The sequence below is a fragment of the Cavia porcellus genome, unplaced genomic scaffold, assembly GCF_034190915.1.
Source record: "Cavia porcellus strain 051 isolate PalLab524CR breed Dunkin Hartley unplaced genomic scaffold, mCavPor4.1 scaffold_1, whole genome shotgun sequence".
NCBI lineage: Eukaryota > Metazoa > Chordata > Mammalia > Rodentia > Caviidae > Cavia > Cavia porcellus.
The window spans coordinates 197,601,841-197,629,073 of record NW_026947484.1 but is presented as its reverse complement, the minus strand read 5'-3'; the positions used below and the strand labels follow the sequence as shown (position 1 = coordinate 197,629,073).

Sequence of the window (27,233 nt, the reverse complement as noted above, 5' to 3'; positions counted from 1 at the left end):
ATTGCTCTATTTAGTTTGATTATATTTTGTTCTGGTCTGTCTACTCATATGAGATTTGAGGGCACAGACATCTAACCCAAAAATAGCAGGTTATATCATGGTAACTATCCTTAATTTCCTATTAAATTAAACTGAAACCCTGTATTACTTACATTGTCTTACTATGACTGATCTTATTTGAAGCTGGTTTGTTAGACACTATTTTGCCTTGACTGATTTTATTTGAAGTTGGTATGCTTGATAGTATCAAGTCTAAGAGTAGAGACAACTATTCTGAAGATGACAAGATGTAAAAGATATCCATTCCAGTTTTGATTATTAACTGCTTTCAAGTCCTACAATGTCCTCAAAGTTGTGTTTTTATAAAAATAGCTATGTAATGCTATGCTTAACTATATAATGCATGATGATGTGGACAATTCTATTGAAAATAACAAGAGAAAGCATAGTAACTACTGTAGATTGTGGTCTTATATGTCTTTTTCATTTCATGTTTTTCTAGGAATTTGTTTTGTTGTCTTGTTTTGATCTGTTTTTCCCTAAAACACAGAAAGGATAGATATAAATGTAGAGATTCACACATGGGAAGAATTTCTAAGTTATTCACGGGAACAGATTATATAATACAGGTTGTAATGAACAGATACTCTGAAGAAGAAGAGACACTAAGAAACCCAATGCTAATTCTATAGCATTATGATGTAAAATCTAGCAATACTATTATTCACTGTTCAGAGTGATATTAGTCTAGTCTCTTACGTTCAATTTCAGCATATATAAAGATAAAGACAGCTACTATGAAGAGAATGAGAGACACTATGGTAATCATTATTGACTTCCCCAAAATCAGGTCTTGAAGACCTAAAAAACCTTCATCATCCTGTAATAATTTGATTAGTTCTATAATATTCTGTATGTATTCAACGTGTGTGAAGATGGGGACAACTATTTGGAAGAAAACTAGAGACAAGATAGACAGTGAAGATCTCCAGTGGACTTCCTTTGAAATCTGTATTTCTTTAAATTGTTTCCTTATGAACTGTTGTTCTGTTTTGTCATGTTTAATTTTACCCTCTTTAAGATAAAAAACAAGTGTGTAGGACTGAGAACCATATTACTAAGTTTTTGTTGGATCTTTGATCAGAACTGTTTGTAGTGTCATTATTTGAATGTCACTTTGTATGCTTTAATTTTGTAACTTGAACAACTATTTTTTTTGACTTTTTCCTTTTTATTGGTACCAGGAATCGAACTCATGACTCCCTGCTTTCAAGGCAGGTGCTTATGCCGCTGAGCTAAATCCCCAGCCCCTGAGCAACTATTTTTAAGATGACAATATGTAACTTATCAACTAGTGATTTCTTATTGTTTATTTTTCTGAAATTCTGTATTATTTCTGCCCTTTTTTCTGTTTTTTTTCCTCTTTAAATAAAAAAAAATCAGCCTCGTCTCATTTTTTTCTCACAGAAGAGAAAGGAGAGAACATATCTTGGTGTATTTACATTTTTGTAACATAATCTTCAGATTGAAATACATATTACCAAAGAGCCGTATTTTATTAGAACATAGCCACATTCTGTTTAAGGAAGATTCCCAGCTCTAAGTGTACATGCAACATTTCTTTGATTCTATAATATGCTGTAGAATTGGCATCTGTCTACTCTTGTTTCTCCAAAGAGATTCTAATTTTCCCAGGCACATTTCCTTCTCGTGTAGTAACTACACTTCTCTACTGAACATTAACAAAAAGATTAAAGGCTTAGGGACCAAGAAAGACTAAGTTAGTTTCCAGTGTTGGCTTCTCCACACAGCAAAAAATTGGTAACTGAGTCTCCATTTCCTCTTTGAAATTATACCATATCCACCTTACAGTGTTCTTGAGAAACCGTTATGGAAAATACAGGATCAAGTATCTAACGCACAGTAAATTCCTCATTTCAGAGCAAAAACTATGGAAGGGTCTTCCCTTAAAGGATCATTATTTTCTTCCTGGTATATGGAATGGGATTAGATGAGGAAGAAATTCACGTCTTCTGATAGTCCTGCAAGTTGTCAACACTGGAGTATAACTAGATTCATGATTTCTGGTGGTTGTATAGGGAAAAGTATTTCTATTCTCTGTAGACAACTGTCAAGAGGCAAACATGATTAATTTTTTTGTCTTTTGAGACAGAGTCTCACTATGGGGTTTAGGCTGGCCTTGGGCCTCACTTTGTAGCCCAGGCTGGTCTCAAGCTTGCAATGATCCTCCTGCCTCCTGAGTGCTGGGATTACAGGACTGTGCCACCCAGACTGGGGCAGAAATGATTATGAATGCTATTACCTATTTGGTGAGACACAAACTTACAGGCATGATAAATCCTACTTTGATTCATTTTATAAATTTATGTTAATTAAAGTGGTACAGCCAACAGGTGATACATTCCATTCTGAGGAAACTTAGGTGAGGAAACCTATTTACAGAGGGCTTAAAAACCATTTGTAATCCCAAGTTAAAAGTGCTTCATTCTGTTTCTCTTAAGGAATTTCAGAACAACGATCCTGAATCATCGTTTCCTAGGGTAATCTATTTTTTTTTTTTTTACCCACAGTACTTGTTCGAAGTTCTTTTCCTTCAGGTGCCAGAGTAGAGTTCTGCTGATTTTTTTGAGCTAATTTTATCCCTTAGGTTTTCTTTGGAATGTACCCCCAAATGAGCTCTTCAACTATCAACTAGACTTCAGTTTCTTTTTGTAAAGCAGAAGATTATAGTGGTGTCATCATTTCTCTTCTTACAAGGCCTAAGTAAGTAAATTAAACAATGTATTATAAACATGAAGCCTTCATAAAACTAAGGATCATGCAAAGCCAATCTTTTAACGACTACAGATGATTGTTTTTTTTATCATATTGACACTTTTGTTAGTTGATAATTTTCACTACCAACTCTATATTATTTATATTAAACATAAAAGACTCACATAATGTGTTATTTGTATTTCTCTATTCAGAGGTGATAGAAACTATAATAACTACAAAAATAACTAACGTATTTCTTATATATTATTAATTATTCTGTAGACAATGATAAAACCTGAAAATCAATTTTATCTTTCTTTAAACAAAGTTGTTAATATGGAATTCTCACATATATACCCAATATTAAGATAAAGCTAACCCTCTTTTAAGTTTCTGGAGCATTAAGCTGATTCTGAAACAAAAAGTCCAATAACTAAATAAATCGGTTACTGATTAATAAAGATCTTCAATAGCTAATGTCTCAAAAAGACTTAAAGACAACATCTGCATAGCATTCATCACGTAATGACTCCTAATTAGTCATATGGACAATTGTCATATGGAAAAATGATAATATTCTGATGCCAAGATGAAGTGTATTTCTTTTTATTTTTTTCAATTTTTTCTGATACTGTGATCTTGTGCTTGCCTGGCAGGCTGTGTACCACTGAGCTATGTTTGTGGCCCAATTAAGTGGATTTCATGCTTGCTATTCTCTAGTTTTGAAGGTGGCTTTCTAAGTATTTGTTCTCCTCAGGAGAGTCTGCCTTGTAGGAGGGGAAGCATCTGGTAACAGTTGCTGATAAAGGAAATAAGTGTGAATTGAGGCTGGAGCTCTGCTGAAGTGTGATCATGTTTTAATAAGATTGCTTCTTATAATGTTACAGTTCTTCTAGCGGCAATGAATTTGTAGGTCCTCGCTGTTTAAAGTCTTTTGTTGTTGTTAGTAAGTCAGTGGCACAGAAACAAGACAAAGTGCATCTAATCACATCTGAGCATACGAAAATGGATGTGTGGTCCATTCCTGCAGTCCGTGTTATCAGTAAGTGCCAGCATCCATCACGTACACATTTGAGACTGGACCTCTTCTCGGGGAGGCTGCTGCTAGACTCCTTCCACACACAGACCACCGCACCCCACATCCAGCCATTCCTCAGGCAGGACAGGAAGATGAGATACCCCAAAGAGGACTGCCAGCAGATCGCCGAGGTTGACGTTGGCCAGGAAGACATGGGTATGTGTGTTTGTGTGTGTGTGTGTGTGGGGAGTCTCTGCAGCTTGGAGGGGACCAGTACCAGCACCAGCAGGCTGCTTCTGCTGTCCAGCAGCCCGAAACCGAGCAGCAGCCCAAGGCGCTTGCAGATGCCGGGCTGAAAAGCGGGCTGGCTCAGCGTCCCAGTCCATGCGGACCTCTGCAGTTCCTGGAGTAGGAGCCTGCTCCTCTGAGAAACGTTACCTGATACTCATTTTCGAAACTTATTTTTGTTCTTGACAGATTTTTGGTGCATGTGTTTTAAAGACATTGTTTCATTATTTTCTGTCTTGCATGGTTTTGATGAGACATCTACAATTATTTTTGTTTGTCTATATGTAATAGTCTTGTTTCTCCTTCCCAAGTCCCTGATGCACATTGCTAGTTATATTCAAGGTTTCCCAGTGTTTTAAAAAAATACAACTTTTTAAGTTCTATGTAAGCTTTTCCTTGAGAATTCTTTGAGCATTGCATACTTCTGATGTATTCTCTTGATAAGTTTGGGAAATTCTCAGGAATTATATACTCAAAGATCTTTTTTTGTGTGTGTCATGGTCTGTCACTTTTCTTCTTCTAGGATTTAAACTTCACTTAGGTTGTACCATGTTATATTGCCCCATAGATTTTTTTTTTGCTTCATTTTTTTCCTCTTTGTGCTTCTATATTGGATTATTTCTAATGAGCCATTTTTAAATTCTCTTATTTTTCTGCTTTATCTAGTCTGAGGATAACCTTTCCAGATAATTATTTCTCATGTTTTTATTTCTAGCATTTTATTAGACTTCTGACCTCGCATTCTTCATTTTTTTGTGCAGATTAACTTTTATGATATCCTTTAAAATATACATAATAGATATTTTAAAAATACTTTCCCAACTGTTACGATATCTAAGCCATCTTTGAATCTGGTCCTATTGTTTCATCTTTGACAATACATTTTTTCTTAATTTTTGTGTTTTGTATATTTTGATTGAGCAACAAACTTTTTGTGTAAACGAACACTAAATCTATTGGAAGACAAGTTGGGTAAAAACCTTGAAGACATAGGGGTAGGTAGAGAATTCATGAACAGGAATCAAACCGCATGGGAAATACTTCCCAGAATCAACAACTAGGATCATGTCTTATTGAAAAGTTTCTGCATGTCTAAAGAAATCTCTAGCATAGTGAAAAGAAAACCTACAAACTGGGAAACAATCTTAGTGAACTCTGCCTCAGACAAACGATTTCTGTCTAAAACATAAAGAATTACAAAAAATCAGAGCCCCAAAATTCAAAGATCCAATCCAAAAATGGGCATCTGAGATGAATACATAGTTCTCAGATGAAGAAATACAAATGGCAAATAAGTACATGAAAAAATGTTCATCATCACTACTCATTAGAGAAATGCGAATTAAAGCCACACTGAGATTCCATCTCACTTCTGAAAGAATGGCCATGATCAAGAAAACTACCAACAACAAATGCTGGAGAGGCTGCGGGGAAAAAGGAACTCTCCTGAACTGTTGGTGGGAGTGTAGACTGGTGCAACCATTGTGGAGGTCAGTCTGGAAATTTCTCAAAAGGCTGGGATTGGAAGTCCCATTTGATCCAGCTATTCCACTTCTAGGCATATTCCCAGAAACACTGAAAACATTATACCACAGTGATATATGTGCACCCATGTTTATAGCAGCACAATTTGTAATAGCCAGATCTTGGAAACAACCTAAGTGTCCATCAACTGAGGAATGGATAAAAAAGTTGTGGTATTTTTATACAATGGAGTACTACTCAGCTGTAAAGAAGGATCACACTGAGATATTTATAAATAAATGGATGCAACTTGAGACCATATTCACAAGTGAAATAAATCAAACTCACATGTATAAATACAGAATAGCTTCCCTAGTGTAAGAAATGATAAGAATACATAAAAGTATGTGGTGATCATGACTCCCCATTCCTTTGAAGCCTTATAATGTTTTCATTCATTAGTTGGAATGGTTTTATTCTGGGTTTGTCTTAGTTACTTTATGATTGTCGCTGAGACAAAATACCTGAAGCCCAAAGTTGGGAAAGGAAAGGTTTATTTCTTACAGTTTTTGGAGGTTTCAGTCCATACTCAGTTGGCTCCAAGACAGGCAGGCATGGCTGGGCCGCAGTTCATGGCGGCTGCCAACAGCAAGGGGGAACCAGCAAAAAGCAAGACACACCTTCTTCCTGCCATTACATCACATCCTGGCTCCACCCCTATGTGGGTGGAGCACTGACACCATCAATCCAAGCGCTAGACAATGAACCATCACAAATGAACAATGCAAACTCATGAGGCCTGGGGGACACAAACATAAACCATGACAGGGTTGTTTGATTTTATTGCCTGTGATGGTATGAACAGCTATTTTGAAGAAAAAAAGGCATTATAATAGCTAGTGATGATTTAATATCATCTTGTTTTGAAGTCTCACCAAGCTTTTGTCCTTTTTTCTCCATCAGTTTTATCATGTTGTATCTTATTGGATTTTATTATATGTGATAGTATAAACAAAATTTTTTATAGACAAGAAGATAATATAGTAGCCATTTTTCTTTTTCTGTTAGTTGGTTCTGAATACCCTGCAATACTTTCATTCTCTTGAATGGTTTTACACTGTCTTGTTATGTTTGATACTATAATATATGAAGGTATACTCAAATATTTCAAGGAAAGAGACACTATGGTAGCTACTGTTATGACCAATTGTCTTGTGGTGAAACACTATGTTGCTTAAATTGTTCTGTTCTGACTTGTGTTGTTATGTCCTCTTTTATCTTAATCTTTTTTTAAATTAAAAAAATTTACTCAGCTAAAAAAAAGAAACATGTGTGCTTTCATAGCATTATTTATGATAGCCAAGAAGCATAAAGAAACTTAATGTCCTCCAAGTGAGAATGGATAAGGAAAATGTGGTTTGTTAGGTACCCTTATCTGCAGAGGACATAGTCTAGGATTGGCAAACAGTAGATAGTAGCAGTAGATATTAGCAAACCCTATTTATACTATGTTTCTTCCCCACATATAGAGAAGTAAGATACAGTTAAATTTATAAATTTTAAGTGCAGTAAGAGATTAACAACAGTAGCTAATAATAAAATGTAAGTTATAACAATATAGTTAATAAAAGTTATTTAAACTTGTCTATGAAAGTTTCCATTTAATATTCTTGGGCTTCAGTTGGCCATGAGTACCTGAAACCATGGATGGGGGCTATTGTACATCCATCCATACAGTGCAATGATACTTGGCAATAAAAAATGAAGCACTGATATATGCTGCGAAATGAATGAATACTTGAAAACCTTACGCTAAGTGAAGGAACCAGACATGATAGATCACATGTTGCTTGATGCTATTTATATGAAATGTCCAGAATGGGCCAATGTACTGATATCGGATTGATAGTTACAGAGGGTAGTTACAGAGACTTGGAAGTAACCATTGACAGTCTCTCCACTAATGGAGGGAGTTTGAGTTTTCTGTGCTTGTCAACCCTGTTATTGTTCTTTTTTATTAAAGATGTCATCATGGAGTTAAGTAGTTTTGATTTTTTGTTTGCTGTTTTCACTGGGGTGGTGGGAATTGAGCTCAGGACCTCACACTTGCCAGGCAGGTGCTGTGCCACTGACCTAAATCCCCGACCCTGCTAACTGTTTTTTGGTGTTGAAGATTGAACCCAGGGCATTGCACATTCTAAGCACATAATTCATTCTGAGTCTCACCCCTGTCTCTGCCACTTGTACTTTTTCTGTGAAAGAATGTCATTCAATGCTTTGCTTATTTTATTTTATTTGGTTCTGGGAATTGGCTTTGCTCATTTTATTCATTTATTCATTAATTGGTTACGGGAGGTCAAATACATGACCTCATGTTTGCCTGGTAGGCACTTGTGCCACTTAGCTAAAACCCTGGCCCACTTTGCTCATTTTAAATTTGGTTATTTGTGTCTTTATTGTTGAGTTGGAAAAGTTCTTTAACAGTATTCTAAGTATAGCAATACTGTACTTCGGTTCATGAATACTTTTGCTCAGGAACAATTTGGTTTGTGAACAGAAGCATTTGGCAAAATTTTGCTTCCATTCCCAAACTCCACATCAGATGACCAGTGTGACCTCAGCCATCTTCCCTGCACGAATATGAATGCAGCCAGGTTCACCAGAGTCATGGAACAAATTAAGTTTGTGAGCTAATGTACAGCATCTCTTACCACACATGCATTTGCTTACATTTCTCTTTTCTGGTGATTTGTTTATTCACCAGGTCTTTACATTTGATGGCATTTTATCTATCTATGTATATTGTTATTTGTCTTTTGGTGTCATATCAAACAAAACCATTGCCTGATTTTAAGGTCACAATAATATGTTCTATAATTTTTTATAGGTTTTGTAGTTCTAACTCATATTTATATCCATTAATCATTTTGTATTAACTTTGTATGTGGGGTGAGGCAAACATCCAACTTTCTTCTTTTACATGTAGTTATCTAGTTACCTCAGCAGTATTTACAATGCTTTCCCCACTGTTTTCCTGGTGCCCTGTCAGAGCATAACTTTATTATGAACATAAGTGTGGATTTGTGGAGTCTCAATTCTATTCACTTGATCTATATATCTATATATCTATGTACCTATAAATATCTATATCTTTGTGCAAATACCAAATTGTCTTTTTGTGTGTGTATATCCTTTTGAGACAAGGTTACAGGGTTTCACTATTCAGGATGGTCTTGAACTCGTTTTGTAGCCCACGCTGGCCTCAAATTTGCAGTGATCCTCCTACCTCACCCTCCCGAGTGCTGAGCTTATAGGCATGTCAGCCACACCCAGCCCACTTTGTCTTGGTTTCAATAGTTTTGTGGATCATGGTGAGTTGCCCAGTCTTGCCTCCAATTTACAATCCTCCTGCTTCAGCTTCCTTGGATCTGGAATCAAAAGTGTTCCATTGTGCCTGGCTGTATTATTTCTTTTACTCCTTCTGAATGTTGGGGGATGAGGATAGAAGGGAAGGGTGAATATGTGCAGAAGAAAGGTTAATTACATCCAGGTGATTAAACAAGAGGCTGGTATGAGAATAATTGCTGTAGATAATTTTAGATTTAATCTTTGTGAGACAAAATAGGGAAAGGTGTGGCAGAGGAAAAGCAGCATTAGAAAGAAATTCTGTAAGGGAAAATGCTCACGGTGTGTATGATGATAGTTCAGAAATAGTCGGGCTTCTATCTCTAAATAATTATGTGACAGGAAAAGGAAGAGAAAATCCTGCAAAAAGTAAGAGGGGATATAAAAGAAGGGAACCACTGATATCATTCCAAAATTCATATTTTCACATTCCATTCATGTATCACGTTTCATCAAAAATAGCACACCTCATATGGAAAACCACTGAACTGTATATGTTCAAAGGATGAATTTTGAGCTGGGGATATAGTTCAGCAGCACGGTGCCTGCAGAGCAAGTGTGAGGTTGTGAGTTTGATTACGGGCGCACACACACACACACACACACACACAAAGAAAGATGAATTCTATGGTATATGAATTATATATCGATAAAGGTGATAGTGAAGAACAACATACTATACAAAAATGAAAGAAATTCACTGTGAGAATTTTCTAACATTTGTAGAAGAGTCACAAGGTAGAAGGTTAGTGGTTTATTGTATGTTAGTTTAAAACTTTCTTGTGTCAATGAAAGTGGCAAGTAGAAGAGAATGGAGCGGGCTTCAGGGAGGGCCCTGTGGGATGGGTGTGACCCCAGTATGTTATAAACCTATATGAAAATCACGTTTAAAACAAATCCTTTGTAAAATTAACATGCACTAATAAAGAAATAATTTTTATGTCAAAAAATTTTAAAAAATGAAAGGGGGGAAAATGGTGAAATTTTGCACTAGAAATAACGAAGAGTACAGTTTAAATTTTTAAAATAAAACAACTTAGTAACATGGTCCATCACTAAAACATACCAAATTATGTTAACAAGTTGGAAAACACATTAATTAATGTATTTATTGAAACAATAATTTAGAACAAAAAGAAACAAACAAAATGGCACTGTTTTTTGCTGAACATATTAACAAATATTGAGGCCAATATTTGAACCTAAAGTAGGGTGAGGACATCAAGAAATAGTACTTATAGACTGTTGTTTGGAACATAAATGATTAATAGTTTGTGAAATATTTTGATCAGATTAATCATGAACTGAAAGCATCCATTTCTTTCTTTTGAATTGGGAGTTTAAATGTATAGTTTATTTGTAAAGACTTTCATCATATTATAATTTAAAAACCTAAAATATTGGAAGAAATTGTCTTTTTTGGCATTTGAATATGGTACTTCGGTTATATGAATCATTTTACATGCTTCTGGTATAGAATTAATTATACAAGTGTTAATATTTTCTGTTAAACAAGTAAATTAGAATTTGGAAAATAAAGAACAAAGTGTTGTCATAACTAATCAATCTGTCTTCCTGAGTCTCAGTTTTTATTTTATTTATTTTTATTTCTTTGAGACAGATTGTTGCTATGTAGTTCAGGCTTGGCTTAAACTCACTATGTAGACCTATATGGCTTTCCACTCACAGTGATTCTCCTGCTTCAGCCTCCCAAGTCTGAAATTACAGGCATGCAACACCATAGTAGGCTGAATCTCAGTTTTAATTACAGAAGTTTTTCAGATAAGCCACTTACTATTTGCATGTCTTTGTTTCTTTTCTAGAATATTCTTCACCTTTCAGGCCAAACATACTATCTCCTACTTTATGCCGTGGGCTCCATGTTGAGGCCAATTTGTAAGAGTGCATTTCTTTCAAAGCAGGTTTAGAATTGATTCTGAAGTTCAGTGTCTTTTTTTTATTAAAAAGAAAAATTAAAAAAGAAGGAGATTAAGATAAAAGAGGACATAACAACATAGGTCAAAATAGAACAATTTAAACAACATAGTGATTCACCACAAGACAACCCAACATAACAGTAGTTACCATAGTGTCTCTTTCTTTGAAATATTTGAGTATGCCTTCATATACTATCAAACATAACAAGACAGTGTAAAATCATTCAAGAGAATGAAAGTATTACAGGGTATTTAGAACCAACTAACAGAAAATGAACAATGGTTACTATCTTATCTCCTTGTCTATAAAAATTTTGTTTATAGTATCACATATATAAAATCCAATAAGATACAACATGATAAAACCGATGGAGACAGAAGAATGAAAGCTTGATGGGACTTCAAAATCAGATGATATTAAATCAGCACTAGCTATTATGATGTCTTGTTTTCTTCAAAATAGCTGTTCATACCATCACAGACAATAAAATCAAACAACCCAGAATAAAACCATTCCAATTAATGACTTTAATAAATGGCGCTGGAAAAACTGGCTCTCTATATGCTGAAAACTAAAACTATCACCATGTACTAAATTAAAATCTAAATGGACCAAAGATCTGAATATTAAAACAGAAACAATCTGTTGGAAGACAAATTGGGTAAAAACCTTGAAGGCATAGGGGTAGGTAGAGAATTCCTGAACAGGACTCAAACTGCATGGGAAATACTTCCCAGAATTAATAACTGGGATCATCTCTTATTAAAAAGTTTCTGCATGTCAAAAGAAATCTCCAGCATAGTGAAAAGAAAACCCACGAACTGGGAAAAAATTCTTAGTGAGCTGTCCCTTCTGTCTAAAACATATAAAGAATTAAAAAAAAATCAGACCCCCAAAATTCAAAGATCCAATTCAAAAATGGGCGTCTGAGATGAATACACACTTCTCAGATGAAGAAATACAAATGGCAAATAAATACATGAAAACTTCAGTGTCTTGATGGAGGTCACGATATCTCTCTAGTCTCTACAGAACTTTTTTTTGCTTTTCTTTTTTCTTTAAAGCATTTCTTGTCCTTGGAGATGACTTTGTAATACTACTCCATGGTCCTACTAGGGTTTCTCCCAGAAGCCATCTGGTCTGTTGCCCTTTTTGTGCCCCCCGTCTTTGGATTGAATGTGCTTGGATACATATACCAACCAAATCATGTGATTCCTGTACCAACCGCTAGTCATTTCCTCTCACGACTACACCTCCGTCGTTGGTTAGCTGCTTTTAGCCCAGCCCTGACATGCCATACTCTTCATTTTTTTGTTTCTTCTTCTAAAGTTAAGTATCCACCCTCCCTTGAATGCATGCATTGAGGGCATGGAAGGGCATTTTACGGTGCAGAAATGTCTTCCCAAGGGAAGTAGTCTCCACAAAGCCCCCTTCATGTCTTTGTTCCTCAGGGTGTAAACGAAAGGCTTTTAACATAGGAATGGACTGTAACTGAGAGGTGTCTCTTTAACTAATAATCACACACTGCCGAAATCTTTAGATATGATCCCAGGTAGGTGGCTTGGACCAGTCCCTGGATCTATCTGTACTTGATTTTCTCTACCAGAAGTCTTGCTAAGTCTCGGTAAAAAGTATAACTTCTCAGTTCAGCTTTTATCCTACAGAGATAAATCCCTGGGAATGATCAGCTTTCAAAGCTGCACCTCGAAACAGGCCCTGAGGCTCAGAGTGCTTGGCCCTTTCAGGTCCTGTCAGCATTTCTGGTTCCTGGGAGGGTCCTCTTAGTCAGGACTGAGCTGCTAACCAGGTTGCCTCTCAGAACCTAAGTGTTGTCAGATAGTTATTTTATGTGCATCTCGCTCTGTGATTGAATTTTCTGGACAGCTGTTCTGACTCACTAAGTCACCTTTGATCAAGAGTGACTTAACGATTCCCTAAATTTGAATAAACTTTGGAAGCTCTTTCACTTCACTATAGCCCCTTAACCTCACTTTCTTTATAGCATTTACAGTAGAAAACTTACATTAATAAATTCCTTTTTCTGTCTCTTTTTGAAAAGATTTCAGAAAGATCTTTCTCATTTTGTAACCCAGGAATTCCTTTCTCAAGATCCTGGGAGCCATCTTTTGGAAGAGGAACTGTCAAGGCTGGTGGTCCCGTCTTCCAGGCTCCGTGGAAGGGCAGAATTAACATTTTCATAGACATTGCTTTGTTCCAAATTCTTCTGATTTAAAGAGATGAGAAACTTATTTATCCTTTGGCAAAGCCAATTAGCAAACACAGATAACCTATGTTCTTTGCACCACTTTAAAAGCATCCTGACCATTGTTTCCTTGGACTCATATTCAGACCGAATTCCCATCTCTTGCCTGTATTGCAATGGCTTTGAATTGTCTATTTAAAGTTGTATGGCATATTTTTTTTTTTTTTTTACTGTGACATCCTGTAGAGATTCCTGGCCACTGCATCTCTCCAGGATGCAACTCTCCTTGGCTACTTGGTCCTACTCTAATCCTGCCAACTCAAGCATTCTCAGTCTGTTAAATTTGCTTGCAAACTGAGCATTTATTCTGCTTTGAATTCAAGTTCTTTATAAATTGCAACCAAGGAATCCAATTAGAAATTTCCAAGAGTCTGGGCTTCTATTTTGAGGAAGTACCCTTTATTCAGTACAGTACTTTCCTAAGTTAAAGAGTTTCCACAAAGCTCGCTTCATGTCTTTGTTCCTTAGGCTGTAGATAAAAGGGTTCAACATTGGGGTGACCATTGTATATACAATGGATGCCACCATTCCAGTGTCTGCTGAATAGGAGGATGATGGCTGGAAATACACTAGAAAGACTGTTCCATAGAAAAGAGAGATCACTGTCAAGTGAGAGCCACAGGTGGAGAATATCTTGTGCTTTCCCCCAGCAGAGCGAATCCTGAGGATGGTGTGCATGATGTGGGCATAAGAGACCAGGACACAGGTGAGAGGGACCACACCTGAGAGGGCAGCTTCAGCAAACATCATGAACTGAAATGTATGGGTGTCTGAACAGGCGAGCTTGAGGAGTGGGGTTACATCACAGAAAAAGTGTGGGATGGTGTGGGAGGCACAGAAGGAGAACTGAGCCATCATCGAAGTGAGTGAAAAGGCCAGCAGGTTGGAGCAGAAAAAGGATGTGGCCACCAGCAGCAGGCATCGTTGAGGACACATGATTGCTGTGTAGTGTAGAGGAAGACAGATGGCCACATAGCGGTCATATGCCATCACAGCCAGCAGGAAGTCATCCAGCAGGGCCAATGCCATGAAGAAGTACATCTGCACAAGGCACCCAGTGTGGGAGATGGTGTGGCGCTGTGTGTGGATGTTCACCAGCACCTTGGGGATGATGGTGCAGGTGAAGCAGGTATCGATGAAGGAGAGGTTGGCCAGGAAGAAGTACATGGGGGTGTGGAGGTGCTGGTCAGAGCCAATGGCCAGAATGATGAGTATATTTCCCAGCAGGGTGGTCAGGTGCATGCTCAGGAAGAGCCCGAACAGGAGAGGCTGCTGCTCTGGGTATTCAGAGAAGCCCAGGAGCAAGAAATCAGCGAGTCTGCTTTGGTTGCTATTTTCCTTATAAAGCAGAGGAATTAGCAGAAAAACTTGGTTAAATAAACTAGGTTTTAAAAATTATAGGGCCCAAGATTTGTCATTTTTTCTTTGCGGAAGTGATTGAGACTGACCATGGATTATAACTGCCCACTCGCAAATACGTAAAAATAAGAGGAGTGTGGACTGCATGGTGAAGCATGGGGATGGGAAGCTATTTGGATTTCTAGATTCTGTCATGTGAAAACCTACCTCATATATTGTTTGAACGAAGCAAAACCAGGATTCACCTTTGAATATCTCTTCAAGTTTAACTCCCTTAAAAATCCCCTTAGAACAATTGTTTCAACCTACTGTCTTACTGCAGAGATTACTGCAGGGTAATGAATTTCTAAATTTTAGTAGACACTACAAAGGGTTCTCTCTCTCTCTCTCTCTCTCTCTCTCTCTCTCTCTCTCTCTCTCTTTCTCTCTCTGTTTTGATTGAGACGGATGACAGAAATTCTTCAGGGAGGAACCAGCTAAAACTTAAGGATATCTAGGGGTGCTGGCAGTGCTCTGTAATGAGTTGATATGTATTTGAGAAAGTTGCACCTGAAAAGACTTTTATCATTAAGGATGCCTTTTCATTTTATCATGAACATCACCACTAACATCTATAGTTTAAGAACTGGACTTTGGTATCTTGGAAACTGGATAGGAATTCCTTTTTGCTCTTTATTCTCACTCTGCTCTAGGCAAATTAATTCCCCTCCCTGAATCTTCATTTTCCACTTGTACCATGTGTACATTTGGGGGTTTGATGCTATTATTGAGGTGATACACATGCAAAGCAGGTGTTCATGAAGAACAGTGACAACTGTCATTTTTAGTAGCATCTGATGAAATCTGACCTGGGACACTGTATAATGTTAGCATTAGACGATGTGCTGTCCAGTTATGTTCCTTAAATACCTTTTAAGTTTGGTTACTACTTGCTCATGGGAGCCTTCTTTTTCTTAACACATAGACAATAACAATCTCACCTGATGGGTTTGTTGAAGGAATCAAATGCTGATGTCATCTGAAGTTTCTTCATGAGTTGTGATGTGCAATAAAAGGAATAATTCCAGCATCCCTGTGTGCTGGTGTAGAGAAACAGATCCTGAAAATGAACATTGGTACAGCATGTGCTAATGTCAAGTTTGTTTAGTGTAAAGAATAAAAGTTAACATTTCTTCTGGAGTCTGACAGAATTTCCCCACTGTTTATGTGATCCTGAGAGTCATTTGACTTCCCTTGACTTTACTTTCTTTATCCATTTTAATGGGATAATAAAATAATTTACTATTTAAGGTTGTTATGAGGATTAACTTCAGTAACAACTGCAAAATATTTAGAGCAAGGTGGTCACATAGTAAGTGCTCAGTAAGTGTCATTCATTATTACTAGCATTTTTAGCAAAATGAAGGTAACCTGGACTCATGGTCTTGTCTTAGTTACTGTCTGAGTGTTGGATTTATGAATAGAGAACTGCCAATATTAGGTAAAGATCATTGTCTCCACTACTATGTCACCACCACTGCCACCATTATCTTCACCACCACTTCTGAATGGTTCTGGTTCTATTCAGAGCTATAATGGGAAAACATGTGTTTTGGTATCTGGAAAGCAAGTTATCAGCTTGGTCAAATAACTTAATTATTAGAGCCAAATATTATTAATTTTGTAGTGGGAATGAATGTTACTCACCAGCTTGATTATTTAAGAAAGGGATGTGAATGAAGCTGGTAAGGTATAAATGGATACAGGAGTTAATTATTGGTGAAGACCTGGTATGGTGGTTGACAGTGATTTTGGGAACCATAATACATTCCCATGAAGTGAGAATAAGTTGAAATTTTTCAGTGTTCAGATGCTGCGTACATCTGATGGGGGACTTAGGGAAGGGAATGACCTCAGGCTGGACCATCAGGGATCTGACACTTACCAATCATTATTAATGTGAGTTAAAGGTGCATAGTGAGATCATCAAAAGAGTGTAAAGAAAATAATTCAAACACTGCTAGTCACCTGAATAATAGCTGAAGGAGACAAAAAATGATAGGCAGAGAGAGAGAGAGAGAGAGAGAGAGAGAGAGAGAGAGAGAAAGAAATTGGGAGAAATAATTCAAACACTGCTAGTCACCTGAATAATAGCTGAAGGAGACAAAAAATGATAGGCAGAGAGAGAGAGAGAGAGAGAGAGAGAGAGAGAGAGAGAGAGAGAGAGAGAAAGAAATTGGGAGAATGAGAAAAGAAGCTGTATGTACTTCTCTCTGTCTCTCCCTCTCCCTCTCCTCTTCCCTCTCCCTCTCCCTCTCTCTGTCCCTGTCTCTCTCTGTCTCTTCCTGTGTGTGTGCAGAGGTGTGTAAATGAGCCTTAGATAGATTCTGCTTTCCCTTTTCATCTCTATGCCTCAGTCCTTACCTGGAGACACTGGCTAGACTCAGACTAAGGCACTGCCACCAAGGAGACTGAGTTTGCTGCTCTGTTGTCAACTCCAAGAAAACATGGCCAGAGCCCTAGAGCCTTCTCACATCTTTTGGAGCAGCATAGAGTAAGTCTCAGGGTTTTGGTGACATCTCCGGACAGGAGCCAATAGGAGCTCTGACTTTTCATATGCCATGCCTCCTGGGACCCAATCCCAGTCCTGCTAGTTAGAGACAAAGTGGGGCAGTTGTCCAATAACCAGATGTCCCCCCTGGACTGTGGCCCCTTGAGTCCTAGCAGTGTCACTGATGCTCCTCCATCCAGATGACCAGGTCTGGGATCCACAGGGCCACTGTCCCTGAATTTTCTCTGTATGAGTTGCAGACTGATTTTGTCATTGTCCTTGTCAGCCCTCACACTGTGTAGGCCCCTTTCATGACATGGTGTCCAGCATTTCTAATCAAAGCCCAGCCGTCGTGTATAGAATGTAGTAGCTCCAGAAAAGAAATAAAAAGTAAAAAATAAAATGGATCAGAGGTCATGATCATTACTTTCAAATGCCATTCTTATTCTCTGGAATCTCAGGTAGCATAGATTAGACTAACATGTAGATTCTATACTTGGAGCAGGTGCTATTTTTAGATTTATGCATTTTTTGTTAAATATATCTACTATTTAAATGAATGATAATTTAATGCCAATTTTCTTTCTGCTCAGTTGAAATAGTAAAGGACTCCATCTTTTTGAAGCCCTGTGTGTACCTTTTTCCAATCATAATTTGGTCTTCTCACTTTAGAGAACTCCCTTTGTAAGTACTGGGTACCATTTCCTAAGTTTGTAGTTTTTGCCATAAGTTCTTTTATGTCCACCAGTATACTCTGGATTAGCCTGTTAGGTCTTTTGTGAATGGAATGATACTTCTTTGTATTGTTCAATTGCTGATTTTGTTCAACACTGTTCTTTTAGGTTCACTCATGTGGATTCTTGTAGCTGAAGGGCCTTCATGTCCACTGCTGTCTTACACAGGCTGATGTTCCTTCATTGTACACTCATTTTGCCAGCTGGATTTCAGAGGTCAGAACTTTTGGAGTTGGGACGGTGTGTATGTCACTCAAGATTTTCTCAGCAGATCCTATACTGATAATCAGTAATAAAACACACACTATTTTTCACAACAGAATGAATGTTTCATAACTATAACTAATTACTAAGTACAATTAGTAAAGACTATAAGTAGCCTTGTGTAAATTCAAAACACGATTTGCTGCTACATGGGTTCAACACAAACTATAACAACATTTTTTGGGGGGTCAGGCCTTTTTGGGTGATAGAAACAGAGATAGACATTCCTGTTGTTGTATAGTAGTTATCTTATTATATGCACTAAAAATTAAATAGTGCAGTAACACATAGAAAAAGGTACAAAGGATAAACATACAACACAAGAAGTCATCAGAAATCTATTATATATTTTATGAGTAGAAAAAAGGATCTTGAAGACTCCAGATATAATGATAAGAAGATAAAATTGATAATGATCATGATTTTATTTATACATACTGCAGACATGTTTTAAAATTCACACCATACCTCACAAATATGTAGAATTATATTTAAAAATTTCAAAAAATGTTTAAAAACATGGCAGTTCTAATTACTCTGATTTTATCATTACATATTATGTGCATGTATCAGATTATACTATATACATAAATATATACCATTAAAATAATAATTAGCAAAAATACATGAAAAAGAAAACATTTTAAGGTTTCACTGAAAGGAAAAAATCAAATTATATGAAATAAGAACTGGAAATTCCAATTCCTAAAAATAGATTAATGAAAAGTTTACAGTTATGGTATAATTAAAATAAAACAGTCACCTAAGTATCACTTTCCAGGTCAAGAAATAGAAATTTGCCAAAGGCTGAAGCTACTTTTGTGCATGCTGATCAGCATTGTTTTCCTTCCTGGAAGTTAAATTATCACTCTCCTCCTTCTAACAATTTAATTTAGCCTTAATGTCTTTTGAACTTCTTGTAAATGTGATCACACCCAATGTATTGTTTTGTTCTTTGTGGATGTTGTTCCAAATTGCCCACTGGTGTGATTATCCAGCTTTTTGTGGGTTTTGGTACTTTGTTCGTGTCCAATATTATGAGTTGCTCCATGATTCAATGATACTGTGCATTACTCATGCAATCTACTGTTGAAGGAATAGCTGGTTTTTGCCTATTAGCAATACCACTGTAGTGATCATTCTTGTACGTGTTTCTTGATCCCCATGTCGTTCCTGCCTGCTTCATGTGAACCTAGACGTGCAATGGCAGAATTTCCCAGTTAAATTTCTACCAGCAGTATGTGAGGGCTCCACTCCTGTCATATCCTTGATAACACTTGGTGTCAGTCTTTTTTATTGTCATTTGGAGTGTGTGTGTATACGTGTGTGTGTGTGTGTGTGTGTGTAATGTGTGTGCACGTGCATTCTTGCATGCCCATCTCCTGCTGGACTGATTTCATATTTCAGTGATAAATCATGAAATCAAGCACTTTTAAAAAAATTTATTTAAAGAAAGACTAAACAAAACAGAAAATGGATAGAAATAATATATATGTTCAGAGAAAAAATAAACAGTTAGAAATCACTAGTTAATATTTATACTGTCCTTTTATAAATAGTTGTTCAAAATACAAAAGTGGGACATATAAAGTGGGAATTCTAACAGTGAGACTGCAAACAGTTATGTTCAACTATCCAACAAAAACTTATAAATATGGTTATCAATCCTATACACTTTAACATACATGTAGTTATCCATATCTTCAATTATGTTGAGATTGAACAAACCCAAGCAGGCTAATATCACTCTGAACAAAGAATAATACTATTGCTGGGTCTGACATTATGACACTCCAGGATCAGCACTGGGTACTTTAATGTCTCTTTTTCTTCAAAGTATTTCTTCATTTCATCATGTGTCATAAGATCAGTTCTCATAAACTGTTTATAGGTTCTACACATGCATAAATCTTAACATGTGTTTCTATCCTTTCTATATTAGAGGGAGAAACAAAACAAAGCAAGACAAAACAAAACATATTCCTATAAACACATGAAATGAAAAAGACATATAAGACTGTTGTACAAGGAGTTCTACCATAGTTCCTGTGTTGTCTCTTGTTATCTTCAATAGAATTGGCTATATCATCAGACACAGTACAATTGAATATATCAGTATATAACGATATTAATAAAAACAGAACTTTGCATATTAGTATAAAACTTCAAAACCAGAAAGTAAATCATAGTGAATCTTATCATCTTCAGTGTAGTTACCTATACTCTCAGACTTGATACTATCAATCATCTCAGTGTTAAATAAAATCTGTCAATACCAAACAGCAATTAGACAAACCAGATTTAACTAAGATCAGTCATGATAAAACAGTATAAGTCATATAGGGTTCCAGGTTAAGTTAATAGGAAATTAAAAATGATTACTGTGCTGTATCCTAATGTTTTTGGGATAGCTGTCTGTGCCCTCAAATCTAATGCAAGTAGACAAACTAGGAAAGAATAAAATCTATCAAAAAAGAATAAAATCTATCTAAGCAGAGTGGTGTGAGTAATGTGGGTTTTAAATTCTGATACACTATTAATAATATCTTCTGCCATCTTTTTTAAGACTCTCCCTCCCCTTTCACTTCCCCAGGGTACACTGTGCATTTTTGGGTCTCACCAAGACCCTTGGTTTTAAATTGGGGGGGTAACCTGCTATTTACTTAAGTGGTACTGAACCTTCTCTCACTTGGACTTGGTCTCTAATTGTATTCCTTTACCTATTAAATCCGGTCTTTCCAACCTATCCACAAATACTCGTCTATTTGCCCCTATTATTCTCTGATTCTCTGTCACATAGAGTATTGTTTCCTCACATTTGATTTTCAGTCCATGTACTCTTTTTCATGTTAATTATATTTCCTAAAAATAGCTTCTTGGTGGACCCTACTTCCTGATCTATCTACATGTGGTTCTTTTTTTAAATTTAGTGTGTCAAGGCCTTCTATATTAGAGATTATAACCAACCTTCTCTGCCTCATTTCTGTTATGCTCTTTTTTTGCCATCAGTTGTCTGCTTGTCTTCTTCATTCTGTTTTCTGCTCCATTTGTTGAGGCCTCTCTGCCACTTTTCCTGGAATCCTAGTACTTTTCTCTCTCTCTAGAATGCCCTGCAGTATTCTCTGTAGAGTTTGATTGGTGGTCGTGTATTTCCCAAGTTCTTCTTTGTCTTGGAAGCAACTTGTTTCTCCATTAATTTCTAGAGACAGATTTTCAGGGTATATCAATCTGGGCTAGAGGTTATTTTCTTTTTTTTTCTTTCTTTTTTTTTTTTTATTTAAGAGGAAAAAGAGAAAAACACAAAACAAACCAAAGCGGCGTAAGGGTACACGCAATACAGAACTACAAAACAAAACAAAACAAAACAAAACAAAACAAAACAAAACAAAACACCATAACAGTAAGAAATTACCTGCTAGTAGATTACACACTATTTTCTTGAAAATAGTTCCTCAAATCACAGTATCAAAGAACACAAGGTGGACATTCAAACAGGGAGACTGCAAACAGCTGTGTTCAATGTTCCAAAAACATTGATAAAGTCAGCTATTTAACACCCCCAAACACACTTGCTGTTATATCCGTTAGAGCTCTTTTTCTTTTTTTTTTTCCCTCTCTTTTTTACAACAAAATTTACACATCTTGGATTTTATTACTCCTTAGTGCTTATTACTTTCTTTGGGGGGGGGGGAAGAATACAGTCAAATATGGCAAAACAAAGCTGTCAGTCAATACCAAGGATAGACATAGCGCATGGTGTAGAACAGAGTACAAGTTTATCAACAATGGTTATCAACGTTGTCCCTTGTTTCCTTAAAAAGAATTGTCTATCTTATTAGATATTATAAAGTTGGACAAAACAGTAGAGAACAAGACCAATAAAACTTAGGCATTGTAAACATTACAGGACTTCCAAAGAAGACAATAGTCAAACCAGAATGGGTATCTTAGTGAATCTTATTGTCTTCAAAGTAGTTGCCTATGTCTTCAAACTTGATACTATCATATAGAATGGAACAGAGTCTAATCAGTCAAAACAAGATCGTGGGAGTACTACAGGACTTCAAAACAAGTTAATAGGAAATCGAAAAGAGTTACTATTTATATATCCTAATTTTTTTGAATTTTTTCTTTAATTAAGACAAACATAAGAAATGACTAAATAATTTTTTTTGAAACAATAAGGGGGAGATTGAGATAAAACAGGACATAACAATATAGCAATAGAGGTCGCAGCATGACTGTTTCAATAACCTAGTACTTCACCACCTTATAACCTGACTTAATAGTAGTTACCATAGTGTCTTTTTCCTTGAAATATTTGGATAAAATGTCATATACTCTAGCTTCAAACATTTTCATATCAAGAAGCCCAGAAAAAAGCCTTTCTAATTAATGAGTGAAAACTTTATAAGGCTTCAAGGCCACCTAATGGGGAATCATGGTTACCACATATTTTTATATATTTGAATCATTACTTACATTAGGGAAACTATTCGGTATTCACACATGCGAGATTGATTTATTTCACTTATGAGTATGGTCTCAAGCTGCGCCCATTTATTGATAAATATCTCAATGTGGTCCTTCTTTATAGCTGAATAATACTCCATTGTATAGAAATACCACAACTTTTTTATCCATTCCTCAGTTGATGGGCACTTGGGTTGTTTCCAAGATCTGGCGATTACAAATTGTGCTGCTATAAACATAGGTGCACATATATCACTGTGGTATGATGCTTTCAGTTCTTCTGGGAATATGCTTAGAAGTGGAATAGCTGGAATAAAAGGGATTTCCAGTCCCAACTTTTTGAGAAATCTCCAGACAGATCTCCACAAAGGCTGTACCAGTCTACACTCCCATCAGCAGTGCAGGAGAGTTCCTTTTTCCCCACAGCCTCTCCAGCATTTGTTGTCGGTTTTCTTGATCCTGGCCATTCTTTCAGGAGTGAGATGGTATCTCAGTGTGGTTTTAATTTGCATTTCTCTAATGACCAATGATGATGAGCATTTTTTCATGTATTTATTTGCCATTTGCATTTCTTCATCTGAGAATTGCATATTCATCTCAGATGCCCATTTTTGGATTGGATCTTTGAATTTCGGAGGTCTGAGTTTCTTTAATTCTTTGTATGTTTTAGACAAGAGGCCCTTGTCTGAGAGAGAGTTCACTAAAATCTTTTCCCAGTTTGTGGGTTTTCTTTTCACTATGCTGGAGATTTCTTTTGACATGCAGAAACTTTTTAATAAGAAGTGGTCCCAGTTATTGATTCTGGGAAGTATTTCCCGTGCGGTTTGAGTCCTGTTCATGAATTCTTTACCTACTCCTATGTCTCCAAGGTTTCTACCTATTTTGTCTTCCAATAGATTTAGTGTTTCTGTTTTAATATTCAGATCTTTGACCCATTTAGATTTTAATTTAGTACATGGTGATAGACATGGGTCTAGCTTTAGTTTTCGGCAAATGGAGAGCCAGTTTTTCCAGCACCATTTATTAAAGAGACTGTCGTTCTTCCAGTGAACCTGCTTGGCTCCTTTATCAAAAATAAGTTGGTTGAGTGTGTTCGTAGTTGTGGTTGTATCTTCTAATCTATTCCACTGATCTTCAGGTCTGTTTTGATTCCAATACCATGTTGATTTTACTACTGTTGCTTTGTAGTATAACTTCAAGTCAGGGATTGTGATGCCTCCTGCTTTGTCTTTGCTGCTTAGAATTGCTTTTGCGATTCTAGGTCTCTTCTGGTTCCAGATGAAATTTAGGAGTGATTTCTCTAGATCTATAAGGTATGTTGATGGTATTTCTATTGGGATTGCATTGAATCTGTATAACAGTTTTGGGAGAATGGCCATTTTCACAATGTTTGTTCTTCCTATCCATGAGCAAGGGATGTCTTTCCATTTTCTGAGATCATCTTCAATTTCCTTTTTCAGTGTATTATAATTTTCACTGTATAAGTCTTTCACTTCTTTCGTAAGAGTAATTCCTAAATATTTCATTTTTTTCTTGCTAATGTGAATAGTCCAGTTTCTCTTATTTCCCTCTCTGTAATTTTGTTGTTCGTGTATAGGAATGCTATTGATTTCTGAGTATTGATTTTGTATCCAGCCACATTACTGAATTTATTTATTGTATCTAAGAGTATTTCAATGGAGTTTAGGGGGTCTTCTATGTAGAGTATCATGTCATCTGCAAACAATGATAATTTAACTTCTTCTTTTCCTATCTTTACCCCTTTTATTTCTCTTTCTTGCCTAATTGCTCTGGCTAGTACTTCCAGTACTATATTAAATAGGAGTGGTGATAAAGGACATCCTTGTCTTGTACCCGATTTTAAAGTAAAGGCTTTCAATTTTTGGCCATTTAGTATGATGCTGGCTGTTGGTTTGTCATAAATGGCCTTTATTATATTGAGGTAAAGACCATTTATTCCAATTTTCTGTAAAGTTCTTATCATGAATAAGTGTTGGACCTTATCGAAGGCTTTTTCTGCATCTATAGAGATGATCATGTGATTCTTATTTTTGGCTTTATTGATATGGTGGATTACATTTATTGATTTGCGTATGTTGAACCATCCTTGCATTCCTGGGATGAATCCCACCTGGTCATGGTGTATAATCTTCTTGATGATTTGCTGGATCCTATTTGCCAATATTTTATTGAGGATTTTTGCATCTGTGTTCATTAGGGAGATCGGTCTATAGTTCTCTTTTATAGTTGGGTCTTTCTCAGGTTTTGGTACTAGAGTAATATTTGCTTCCAGGAATGACTTAGGAAGGATTGCTTCCCTTTCAATTTCATTGAATAGTTTGAGGAGTGTCGGCATTAGGTCTTCTTTATATTTCTTGTAGAATTCTGCAGTGAATCCATCTGGGCCTGGGCTCTTCTTGGTGGGCAAGGACCCAATTACATTTTCAATTTCATTAGCAGAGATTGGGTTATTCAACAGTTTTATATCCTCTTGATCTAGCTTTGGTACTTCATATGCTTCTAAGAATCTGTCTATTTCTTCTGTGTTATCAAACTTTTGAGAGTAGAGGTTTTCGAAATAGGTGTTGATGATCCTCTGTATTTCTATTGGGTCTGTAGTGATTTCTCCTTTTTCATTTCTTATTGCATGAATTTGAGCTTTTTCTTCCCTTTTTTTAAAAAGGTTGGCTAGGGGCTTATCGATTTTATTTATTCTTTCAAAGAATCAACTCTTTGATTCGTTGATTCTTTGGATTGTTTTCTTAGTCTCTATTGCATTGATTTCTGCTCTGATTTTATAATTTCCTCTCTTCTTTTGGCTTTGGGCTTGACTTGCTCTTCTTTTTCTAGCTGTTTGAGGTGTAGCATCAAGTTATTTATTTGTATTCGTTCTGTTTTCCTGATGTGGGTACTCAGTGCAATAAATTTTCCTCTCAGAACGGCTTTCATTGCATCCCACAGATTCCGGTAAGTTGTATCTGCATTTTCATTTTCTTTTAGGTATTGTTTAATTTCTTCTTTAATTTCTTCTGTGACCCACTGATTACTCAAGAGTGCGTTATTTAGTTTCCATGTGTTTGTGGAATTTTTGCAGTATCCTTTGTCATTAATTTCTAATTTCAGAGCGCTATGATCCGATAATATGCAAGGGATGATTTCAACTCTTTTGCATTTGCTTAAATATGTTCTGTGAGCTAATATATGGTCTATTTTAGAAAATGATCCATGTACTGCTGAGAAGAATGTGTATTCTGATGTTGTTGGGTGGAACATTCTGTATATGTCTATCAAACCCATTTGTTCACAGGTGTGATTCAGTTCTGTTATTTCTTTGCTCATTTTCTGTCTGGTTGATCTGTCCCTTGGTGTCAGTGGTGTATTAAGGTCTCCTGTTACAATTGTGTTACTGATAATTTGAGTTTTCATTTCTGTTAATAATTGTTTTATATAACTGGGTGCTCTGGAGTTTGGTGCGTATATATTTCAGATAGTTATCTCTTCCTCTTGGAGTTTTCCCCTTACGAGTATGTAGTGACCTTCTTTGTCCTTTATGGTCATTGTTGGTTTAAAGTTCACGTTGTCTGCAAACAGAATGGCTACTCCTGCCTTTTTTTGGATTCCTGCTGCATGAAGAATTGTTTTCCATCCTTTGACTTTCAGTCTGTGAGTATCTTTCTGGGTTAGATGGGTTTCCTGTAAACAGCATATTGTTGGATTTTGTTTCTTGATCCATTCTGCTAGTCTGTTTCTTTTGATTGGTGCATTGAGACCATTTCATTAATGGTTATTACTGTTAAATGCTGGTTAATTGTAGGAATGTTATCTCTCTGCTGTTGCATCTTTATCTTTCGGTTCTGTTTAATTATTTGCTTTGCTTAGTGGTTTTTTCCTTTGTGTATCTAAACTGTCTTTCAATATTTTTTGCAGGGTTGGTTTGGTGTTCATGAAGTTCTTCAGCTGTTCTTTGTCATGGAAGTATCGTATTGCACCATCTATTTTGAATGATAGTTTTGCAGGATATATCAGTCTTGGTTGGAAATCATTTTGCTTTAGGATCTGGAATACTTCACTCCATGCTCTTCTTGACTTTATCGTTTGTGCTGAGAAGTCTGCTGTGATTCTGATAGGTTTTCCTTTATAAGTGATTTGTCTTTTCTCTCTGACAGCTTTTAATAATCTATTCTTGTGTTGGATTTCTGGGATGGTGACTATTATATGTCTGGGTGTAGTTTTATTTTGGTTATGACTGTTTGGAGTTCTATATGCTTCACTGATCCTGATGTCAGTTTCTGATCTCATGCTTGGGAAATTTTCAGCTATTACTTCTCTAAATATCCTCCTGACATCCTTCATGTTGTCTCCCTCTCTTTCATTAATCCCTATCATTCTTATGTTATTCTTCTTTGCATCATCTTGCAGTTGTTGAATTGTTGTTTCCTGGTTCCTTGTTATTTTCAAAAGATCTTTCCTTTCCTGTTCACTAGCTGCAATCCTGTCTTCAAGGTCTGAAATTCTATCTTCACTTTCATTAAGGCAGTTTTTACAACTTTCAGTGGAGTTTTTTATTTCCTGTATATCTCTGTGCATCTGCATTATGTATTCTGTTTGTTTCTTATATTGCTTGTCTAGGGATTCTATCTTTTTGTTTAGTTCCTCCAATTTTTTATCTGTGTTTTCTTTAGATATATTTAGAATCTCTTTCATTTCTTTTATCATTTC

General features: G+C 36.3%; 1 protein-coding gene across 1 annotated transcript; it reads right to left on the bottom strand.

The window, feature by feature from the left end:
* Positions 1-13,553: 13,553 nt before the first annotated feature.
* LOC100731842 (olfactory receptor 1N1-like) lies at positions 13,554-14,483 on the bottom strand. The gene has a single exon (XM_013153278.2). The coding sequence runs from the start codon at positions 14,394-14,396 to the stop codon at positions 13,554-13,556; it is 843 nt and encodes a 280-aa protein (XP_013008732.1). The 5' UTR covers positions 14,397-14,483.
* Positions 14,484-27,233: the final 12,750 nt, after the last annotated feature.